This window comes from Channa argus, chromosome 3 (genome assembly GCF_033026475.1).
Source record: "Channa argus isolate prfri chromosome 3, Channa argus male v1.0, whole genome shotgun sequence".
Taxonomy (NCBI): domain Eukaryota; kingdom Metazoa; phylum Chordata; class Actinopteri; order Anabantiformes; family Channidae; genus Channa; species Channa argus.
In genome coordinates, this window is record NC_090199.1 from 21,253,150 (window position 1) to 21,263,705 (window position 10,556).

The window sequence follows — 10,556 nt, forward strand, 5'->3', positions numbered from 1 at the left end:
AGTGAAGATTATTCTGTGTAAAAAAACATAATCTAACTGCAGCCAGAAAGACAAAAATACAGTGGTGGGGTATTACTATTATCTTCCATATGTCTGTCAATTCATTTGAGCATTTCTACACTTTTTGACTTTTGTGATGCGTCAAATCTAACATTTCAGAGGCAAATATAATAGTTGTTACACCACTATGTTTCTGTATCTGACAGCTAGTTACAGCTATCTGCTGTAGAGATAAAAATTATAACCTGCAGAACAATTTTTTGTTTATTAAAAAAGAAGTTATAGATGAATTGAAAAGGTGGAAGGAAAGGATTATTCATTTTAGAGGAATGGGGCTATAAAGATTTCGAACTGAGGTGATATTAACAAAATTAATTTCTGAGAATAGGAGAAGCATCCTAATTCAGTCCAAACATTTATTTAAGTTACATGTAATAAATCGTTTGGAGATGAAATGTAGTTGTGTGAACTTTTGTACATCACAAAAATTGTACTTTGAATTTTTAAAAATATATTTTAATAAATAACTAGACTGTGTGCCTTCGTAAGATATTCCTAAAGCAAAATACAAAAAGAAAAAACAAACTAAAAATAGGTCAAACAAGTAATGTCAAAGGTTTCATTTGTAACAAGCCTACAGAGATTTGTTATTTGGCTCTGTTGTTCCCCTCAGAACAATGTATTTGTGTTTTTCAGCTTAAGTTTTGATTTTACTGCCTGCAGCTTTAATGTTTGGGGTCGTTGATAAACCTTTTTTCCATTTTTAGCAAAAAGCTCTTATAAATCCACTGTATACAACATACCCACCCCCAAAAGGCAAGCAGATCATGTAAACATGCTGGAGAACATAGCTGGGCATTTAGCAGCAAAAGAGCCAGGACCCAAACAGAGCTGAAAGAAGAATGACAACGTACTCTCAGAGGGGCAGCAACAACTTCAAATATAATATTTATATATTTGTTGCTCTCTGTCTACTGGATGTGTAAATAAGGAATTGGTAACCAATGTGTCTGCCAAATCTCCTTTATAAGATAATAACTGAGTCTAAAGAAATATGTGTTTTCAAGTGTGTTTTCTGTCTCTTTGTGTGGCTCTTTAATGGGCTGGTGACTTGTCTGGGGTAAAGCTTGCCTCTTGCCCAATGACACCTGGACCAGGGTACTAAAATAGAGTGGGTGGTTAAGATAATGGATGGATGTTAGTGTTGTGGTGCTGCCCCCTAGTGACCTTGAAAGACACAAAAACATTAAATTTTTGTTCTAAAACGTGTACGCAGTGTTAGTATTTTAAATAAAAAAGACATTTTTCTTTAATCATCAGTGTGAACATGAACTGGTAAGTGGTCTAGCGACATACAAAGTATCATAAAAAAGGCTAGACTAGTTTTCAGAATTTATACCATTCAGTGTGAATAGACTTTTCCTTCTCTCATCAGTAAACAGGCACATCCTACTACAGCTACTGGTACAATACATAAAATAAAATTTGATGATGCTTCCTATCCATTTGTGCTTTCCTTCAACATCATTACATTCACAGGTTTTATGTAAAAAAAAAAACAGCTACAAGATACAGTATATGACAAATTTGTCAAAAATATATCACATACTATGTTCCAAATTGTTTCAAAGTGATCATTAATAATGCTAACATGAAAATCAAAAAGTGCTTTTACAGTATAATTTGAGTTGTACAAAAAAGAATTTATTTACAGGTGACATATATGTTGACAGTGTGAGATGTGTGTTCCGTTCCATTTCACAGGTAAGTATCTCACGTGAAGTTCAGGACAGTTACCAAAGCTCCAGTGCAAAAGCTGCTTGAACAACATTTGAGCCAAGCAGCCAAAATAGTTATAGCACCTTCACTCTTCCTCCTCATGTTTTTGTCTTCAAGCCAAATACAAGATCTCACAATCTCCGCTCTTTCTCTAATCCTTACCATCTGTCGGGAATACTGAGGTACGTGGTCTGACTTCACAGGAAAAGGCCTCACATTCTTCAGATCTCTTGCCTACCCAAACCTGGCTCCTGGCAGCAGGCGATTTTGTGGAAGTGAGTTTTAACAGACAGAATGATGGGGTGACAGGGGGCTTTCCAAGGTCTCAGTAGGAGAGAGATCTGAACTGGAGCTTTTAAACATTGCCGAGATATGGAAGGCCTTAACACGCAGACAGAAACATGCCCACCTTAGCACATATGACTTGCAGATGATGACATGATTTCACTGATGATGAAAACAAGCTCAAATGACACACTTACCACCCAGTAAGCAGTGAGAGCTCCTTGTATGTAGCCCGTTAGGACATCCGTCGGGTGGTGCCTGTAGTCTGAGATGCGGGTCAGACCTGTGTAGAACGCCAGCAATACCAGAAAGAACTGAAGCGTAGGCCTCAGCAGCCTGGCTCCACGCCATGTCAATCGCGCCTGAAGGTAAAACTGAGAAAAACAAACATGTTGTACTTTAGTGCACAGTGCAATATGGTCACCTTCACAGCTTTTACTCTAAACATTCCCAGTAATACTGTAATAAGTGTACTTTACCCTTCTGCACATGGCCAATCTGTTTTATATTAGCAACTCTATCCTTCCCGTCTGATCTCCTCCTGTTTTATTTCGGTTTGCATTTTGCAGTAAATGTATCACAGTTCCACTAGTGCCGTCAGTAGAGTCATGTCATGTACTCTGGTACTATGAACAATGAATTTTGACACAAACACTGTCCTGACTCAGTGATTAATTCCAATCAAGGACTTAAATACTGGCTTTTATTTCAAAAGTGGTGGTTGGCTAAATGTATTCAAATGTGAATAGAAGCAGATGGGTGACAAATTAAAGAGGAATCTGAATAAATGAGTGCAGAAACATACAGTAGCAAATGCAGATGTATCCATACAGGACTAGAAGTGTTGCTTAATATTTTGATGATTATAACATAATCAACAAGGCCTTTACCAAAATGGTTTTCTTACAGCACAGTAGACTTTATAGCCTTGAAGCTGTTCTAGAGGCTTGTGTTGGGTACCTTACTAAATTACTTCATGTTGGTTTTAACTGGGATTTTTATTATCCATCTGTATCTGTATCCATTTTCATTCAGGTTCATTAGATCGGATAAGTCTGATATACAGCAGTCAGTGGAATGATGCAGCTTCTTATGTCTCGGGTGAAGGTGCAGATGAAGGCAAACTATCTTGCTGTTGCTTACTGGTAAATCAATAAGTCTTATTCCTCCCTCACTAACTGAAACACGAGGAGGATAAACAATTAGGGAAAGTAATCACAAACAAGCAAGCCAAGCACACATTCACATATGCAGACACACACACTCTCGCACAATAGAGAAGAGTGGTGAAGCAGTGAGGCAAGGTCATACTCCTCCCACAGCAGAACAAAGCTGTCTCTGTTCGTCCCATTTCTTCTTTCAGTCATTTTCTTTCTCCTCTTTCATGCCCTTTTTGCAGCTAACTAGACTGATGATGGATCCCCAATTCATTCATTCTCTCTTTGCATTTTATAGAGAGATGGCACAGTAATTGGAATTTGGAGACAGTAAATTGGGTATGCTGGTGCTTTTGAATGTGTGTGTATGTGTGAAAGAGAAAACATTTGAAAGAGAGAGCAATAGGCAGACAGATAGATAGAGACACTCACTGCTAAATAGAGCATTGTGTACATCGCAAAGGAAGCATGGCCAGAGAAGAAGGACTTCCTAAAAAAAAAAAGTAATTAGAATAACAGAACAAATATATAACATACAACATTATAAAATATTTGCATGAACACAGACACACACACACACCTGGCCTCCTCTTCTAAATGTTGGTCAGGTTGGCGGCAGCTCACTGTTGCAATGTAAGTTCCTGGCGTGCAGTTGAGCGATGCATAGGTGACACCGCACACAGACAGGAAGTGTGGTCGCAGCCGCCCCACACTCAGCTTGGCCATATTGGTCAATGACTGCCCAATGCAGCAGCCAAACAGGAAGCAGCCGAGCTCCTTGTACAAACAGGACACATACAGGTTCCTGACAAAGGCCTTGGAGATCACACCTCTAAAACGCACCCTGTAACACTCCCCAAGGGCGATCTGGAGGTGAAAGCACACAGTAGCTGCCATATTCCATTCTTCTCATCCACCTTATGAGCTGGCACATGGTGTACAATGACTAACAGAATGACTACTTTGTCACTGATGATGAGGATGATGAGTACTCACAGTGACCCCCGTGATGATGATGCCTCCAGTGATGAGTAATTCGTCTGGTATGGCCTCTCTGTGCAGATAGGGATAGGTAATGCTGGGGTCCCCGCACATGAAGCCCCTTCTGTAAGGACGCACTGTCTTCAACTCACATGCAAAGAACGGAATCGAAGCTGCAGGGGTGGAGGACAAGAGAACGATGAAAGGAAAAATGACCAAGAAAGATATGATCTGATATGGCAACAAACCCCAGAGGGAGTATACATATTCTTCTCTGAGATGAGAAACTGGGGATGATATATGGGAGGAGAAAAGAGGAACAAATAAGAGGCAATGAAGAAGATCTTGAATAGAATCTACAACCTAAAACCAGAAATTCAATACTACAATAAAACTGACATTCAAGATGGCATTGTGGATTCAGTAAAAGATGAATAAGGACTGGTTTGCAGGAAAATGAAAGTGTGGGAACTCGAGATTTCTCTGGAGAACCTAACTAGCAAGGCCATTAGGAATGTTAGGGTCACAACACTGCTCCAATGGGACCAAAGAAGTGTATGGAAGCAACGGCAGAAAGCTCCTATTTCCTGATTGAATACACCCTCAATCCAGTGAGACTGGAAAAGCAGGCACAGCTAAACAGAATGTGTGTGTGTGTGTGTGTGCTTATTGTGTGAACATTTCTGTTGAAGCACAGAGAAAAGGGGGTTGTTTGTGATTTCAGTTCAAGTCTCTATCTTTCAAAAAAAAGAGCAAATGCTGCAGCAGTCCAGAGCCAGAACCAGCCTTACACTGTCTCTATTTGTCTCTGGATGTCTTTCTCTCTCTCTCTCTCTCTCTCTCTGTCTCTCTCTCTGTCTCTCTCTCTCTTTCTCTCTCTGTCGTGCATGATTGCACACACACAGTCCAGAGGGTTGGAGGGATAGATACTGTAGCGAGCACTGAGGGAGAGAGAGAGAAGGACTTCTTGCAAGGCTTCGTCTCTCCTGCACATGTCCAATCTGTTGCTAATTCAGACTGCATCTCCATCCAGCTTTTCCAATTACCCAACATTACATAAACACCCCCCAGTCATACACAGGGACCATAGGAGGGAGGGTTTACAATTACTACAGTCATAGGCGAGCACTCTGACACCCATGCGGTGCTTGTGGATAGTCCATTTATTTATTTATACCAAATACAATTCCCTGTGGCCAGACTCTACCCTGAGAACTGGAGGTTGTCATGGAAACTGTAGAATTCCCTGGGCAATGCACAACCAGCTGGCACAGAGAGCTCAAGAGCGCGCATGAGTGGAAAAAGATGTAAATGGAGAGAGTGAGAACTTATGAAACTTTTTTCATTCCATTCTTTCTTTGGGTCCCCTTACAGACCAAGTGTTCATTTGTGGCTCTGATCTAGATGTCTGAGCATCAAACTTGAGCCTGTATTGACTAAATAAAACAGGATGGTAACAAACATGAACACAAGTTAATCCTCATTCATGTCGGTCTTGCTAGGAAGGACTAACAAGTATGTAAAAGATTTCATATGCCATTAATTTTCTATTTTATCTTTTTGGGGGAAACACAAAATGAGAGCAACTAATAGAAAATTATGCTGTATATCACACTATCTAAACACCAATACTTGCTATAGAAAAGACACAGTAAAATCACACATCTGATCACAAGCTGTTCCTACAGAATATATGGCATTTATTAGCTTAAAAGAATCTATTTTTCGAAGAATCAATTACTGTTGTTGAAGAATTGATTGATAGTAAAGATGGAAAAATGATAGAATCACCATATGGCCTCAGCACTAATAATATAGGGTCTCTGAATAATGACAAACCTGCTCTTTCGTTGCAGTGCTTGATATTGTAGGCTTTATGCATCAGTTTAGTACTACAGCATTGGATTTCATAAATAAATCAATGTATGTATTTTGATATTTACCCAGGAAAAGGCAGAGGAGGTCTAAGCCGACCAGAAGTTTTCTTTTGGATAGAGCTGGTCCAGTCATCTCTATGAGTTTCTTCCCAGTGCCGATCTCCATTCCCATCCCTGCTGTTGCCGCCAGGCTGCTCTCGTTATCCGTCAGTTTAAGCTTGAGGTCCGCACTGGAGACGGGCACGCCGACGCCCTGAGCCCCACATTTATCCAACATGACGACTGGCTTGGGATCGAAAACTTGTTGGCATCAGAAAGTTGGGGGCCTGCGCAGAGCTGCGCTGAGACTGAGAGCAAAGCCTCACTTCCCCAGAGTATTTAAAGCGCTCCCCGGGGCACGTGTTGCTCGGCTGTCAAAGTAAATCGTGCTTTTTACGCATTTTTACTTTCATCACACAGTCTGCAGGACTCGTCCTGACTAGCAGAAGGGCACCAGTCACCTCGAAGAAATGCGTCACAGTGGGAAAAGGCTAAGACTTCCAAAGTTGTTGCGAAACGGGGCATTGGGAATAACGTCTCCTGCTCTCTCTCTCTGCTTATCATATTATTAGATGCAAATCTATTCAGCGTAGCCTAAATAATTTCCACGAATGAAGCACCTCAAATGCATCATCAGACATGTGTCATGGTGACGGCGTTTTCTCTCATCACCCCAATTCACCTTTCACCTCGATTACAACAGGCTAACTTAAAGATCAGACATCAGCAACATACACTGTGAAACATTATTACTAGATACTTTATTTACATGATAGCCTACAATAATTGCTTCCTCAAACCTGTTGACACTAATACAAGCAGCTTCTTTGACCCAGACACCACCTTTAATGTGAGTATAATAAATAGAGATGTCTTAGTAAATAGTTTCCTACTTATTTATAGATATATTATAGGCTAATGTTTGTGAAGTGTTAATCATTTCTCTTTCTTTAAAAGGTCATTATTATGAAATTAATAAGCTATGAAGGTTTTGGCCCTGAGACCCAGTAGCCCTAAGCAGGCCCGCTCAGTAATCCATCCATGACTGGAAACAGGGAAAGAGCATGGCTCTGTTTGGAGGTTAAGGAGAAATTGATAGTGGTGTTTGTTTGTTTTTGTTTTTTTTTTGTTTTCATACAAACATCCAAATAGCAAATAATAGAATCAAACTATTTATAAATATTTATAACATTTGGCTCTGTATATTTGTTAAGTACTTTTTGTTTTTGTGTTTTGAGTATTGAGTCCTCTTATGTTTTTTTCTGAATGTGAGGAAGGCCTATTGATAACATTGGTGTGTGCACTAACAATAAACTAGTTTCATCACCATACGTCCATGTCATCAGTCCAAGCTCCTATATTTAGCCGAGAAATGTTGCAAAATCTGAGGGTGTGGAAGGTTTCGGTAATATGAGTGGATCAGCCTTTAAACTTGATTTGACGGTAAAACTGCAGTTGTAGTAGTGGAAGAAATTCTTCCTCTGCTGCAGGGGGCAGCAGAAGTACTGACAAGGGAGGTTTTCATTTGTCTTTGCTGAAGGTCACTGATTTCTGTTTTTGGCATGTACTTTTCTAAATACGAAGTGAAAACTGAGACAGTGATTTCCCTGTGCGAAAGCCCAACACATCGTGATTGTGTCTTGTTTTGTTTTTTTGTTTTTTCTTTTAGTGAGAAATGCCAGCACATGTTTCTCACCACAGAAAGTCCACATATAAAATGAAAACTGCATATGTGTGCATAAGTCACTGTGTGTGTGTGTGTGTGTGTGAGTGCGTGCGTGTCTTTGGTTGTAGAACTATAATAAACTGCTCTTGTGGGTGACAAGAAGTTGATGCTTCCTCACATTATTATTTCCTATCAGCTATTTATCAGTCACATTTGTGAGCTGGGCAGGCAGGGAGGGGAAAAACGAAGCGAGGGGAACAGGAAACATAATGTAAAGGAACATACATTTGCCAACCTATGCTACCAGTGAGGCTGATTGCCTCACCAATAGCTACGTGGAAATAAAAATATTTTTGACTTAATATAAAATATTTGCTTTCTACAAGATTTTCACTAAAATGTTTTACAGCACACTTTCATCCAGAAAGACATTTTTTACCTTCCTTCTTCCTTCTTTTGTTTCTATCCCTACAGCTTTCACGCTCAAGCCATTGGGATATTTGGCGAAACCATACTTTACTAAACTTATGAATGGATGAATGTTAATGTTTAAAGTGGATACAGTATGGGCAAACACTGAAAGTCTTTTAACTTTAGCCATTAGCTAATACAACTTGTGCAGCACATGTTAATAATTTTTAATACTGCTTATGGAAACATTTAAAACGTATTTTTTGTTTTTGAGAATCAAAGTGAGTGATGATTGCTCCACCAATTGCTTCATCAGTGATTCACCCGAATGCTGAACAATTACGCAAGGTTATACCACAGATCTTGTGACAATGCATTAATCGTGTAGCTTGTGTCATGATGGGGCTTTGGCTGAAATAGACAGATTTTTCACTTGCCTTTCCCACAGCCTTTCTAAAAACCCCTGCTCCCCCAGCCACCCCTGCTCCCCCAGCCACCCCTGCTCCCCCAGCCACCCCTGCTCCCCCAGCCACCCCTGCTCCCCCAGCCACCCCTGCTCCCCCAGCCACCCCTGCTCCCCCAGGGAAAAGTTTTTCTTTTACCAGCAAGAAGATACATTTCATCACTAGCTCTGTACTGTAAGACTAAAGACTATAGTACATTATTAATAAATTCATACACACAAATGTACATACTCTCACAATAAGTTTCCATTACACACGATTCAGCAGTACAAAGTGAAAGCGTGCCCTCACAGTCAGACGAGAAGTGTGTGGTGTTATTTACGTTTTACTTTAATCTTTTTCGGTGAGATATTAAATAAATATGGAAACTTTTGAGGAATTTATTCGTGTGTTTTTGTGTGTGTCTGCCTGAGTGCTTGTGGTTTGTACACATGTGGTCAGTTTCATTAGGGAACAAAAGACTTGGGTTTTTTGCTGTGCAGGAGCATATGACCTTCTGCAAACTATTTGTCATAGTCCTGATTGTAATGCGAAATTTCTCATTTTCTCTGTTTCATGCTGACTTCTCTTTCAATATACCTCCCCCACAGAAACAGTCCCTGCATTTTTTTCCCATCAAACCCACTGCCTCTTCTCAGTTGTCATTCCTTGTGATATTTTTATTACACAAGCACTTTTCTTAGTTTGGATGGCATACGATTGGATTGCATCACCTGGGAACATAAAATGCAGTGGAAGAAGTGAAACTTACCTGTTTACTCAATGTGTCAGGCCTGGAGAGGTTCCTGTCTAATCTGAGTCTGTAGGAAGACGAAACAAGCTTCTTCTAAAAATGCACAAGGGAGAAAACATGGAAAAGGAAATGTTTACCTCCCAAAAGAACAATAGCAGGAAATTGTATTTAATCCCAGAATAACTACAGTAAATGTTTTAACAAATGATTAATGGATTTTTGGCAGTGATGATGTGTAGTGAAAGTCAGGAGGTCTGGTGGAGCAGGATCCGAATAACTTGCAGCCTGGTCTGAAAAATACATGGGTTGGAGACTGGTTGGTCCAAATATTTGAAACAATAAGTATTCAGATTAAATAAAATACATCATTGCCTTCCATTAATCTAATGGAATCTAATGGAATAAAAAGATAAAAGCATCCATTTAATCCTACATAAGTACAAGAAGCTCCATGAAAAGTACTGGGGTAACTATACTCAATTACTTTACATTTCTACTTGAGAAAATCCAACCTGTATGTGTATGACACAACACTTAATGAGATTTGTTATTTTTTACAATTTAATATTTGACAGCGGTTTTGAATTTTTGTCCATATGTTAAATTATATATATATATATATATATATATAGTAACAAATATAATAAATTATATTTGTTATATAATGTTCACAGAATGAAGATGAGTCCAACAGCTGCTGAGAAACGTGTCATTACGTTTAAACTTAAATTCAGCATGTATTGGTTTTTAAAGGAAAGATAATAATCTTTAGTGTGTTTTGACAATGTCATTTTCAGCTATGTGTGCTCATCTGTTTCAGCCACACATTTCACTGTTAAGACTAAACATATCTTTGAACCTTTGTCATTGATCGTCATTTCCTGATGTCTGTATTTATAAATCATTACTTCCCTTTCAGTAACAACCACAAACATTCCATTAACATTTTCTTCTTAGCAGCCTGTGCAGCTGAACCATTTTTTTGTTGACCAGCAAGGGGCATTTGGGTGATTACCATTAATCCCAGCTCTCCTTGAGGTCAAAACTTTATGGATTCTACTGATGCACAAATGAAAGTCGTTGCTATTCAAACCAGTTGCACTAACACTGGTACTCAATTCACGACATGCTGTCATCTGTCACCAAAACTACAGGGGCTGCATC

General features: G+C 39.4%; 1 protein-coding gene across 2 annotated transcripts; it reads right to left on the reverse strand.

The window, feature by feature from the left end:
- Positions 1-537: 537 nt before the first annotated feature.
- On the reverse strand, positions 538-6,763 carry LOC137123685 (phospholipid phosphatase 3-like). 2 transcript variants are annotated; one of them, XM_067497790.1, is made up of 6 exons: positions 6,146-6,763; positions 4,218-4,375; positions 3,802-4,088; positions 3,654-3,711; positions 2,262-2,438; positions 538-2,160 (listed from the first exon to the last, which is right to left on the reverse strand). In XM_067497790.1, exons 1-6 carry the CDS (start codon positions 6,354-6,356, stop codon positions 2,062-2,064), a joined length of 990 nt encoding a protein of 329 aa, XP_067353891.1. In that variant the 5' UTR covers positions 6,357-6,763; the 3' UTR covers positions 538-2,061. The 2 variants fall into 2 exon arrangements, with proteins under 2 accessions (XP_067353891.1, XP_067353892.1); XM_067497791.1 differs by having other exon boundaries at positions 3,802-3,998; positions 6,146-6,758.
- Between the last annotated feature and the right edge of the window lie 3,793 nt (positions 6,764-10,556).

Coding starts and splice junctions, on each gene's coding strand:
- LOC137123685 (XM_067497790.1), bottom strand. CDS start 6,356: ATGTTGGATAAATGTGGGGCTCAGGGCGTCGGCGTGCCCGTCTCCAGT. Junction 3,712..3,801: donor CATTTAGAAGAGGAGGCCAG/GTGTGTGTGTGT, acceptor TTTTTTTTTTAG/GAAGTCCTTCTTCTCTGGCC. Junction 2,439..3,653: donor ACACAATGCTCTATTTAGCA/GTGAGTGTCTCT, acceptor TGTTTTTCTCAG/TTTTACCTTCAGGCGCGATT.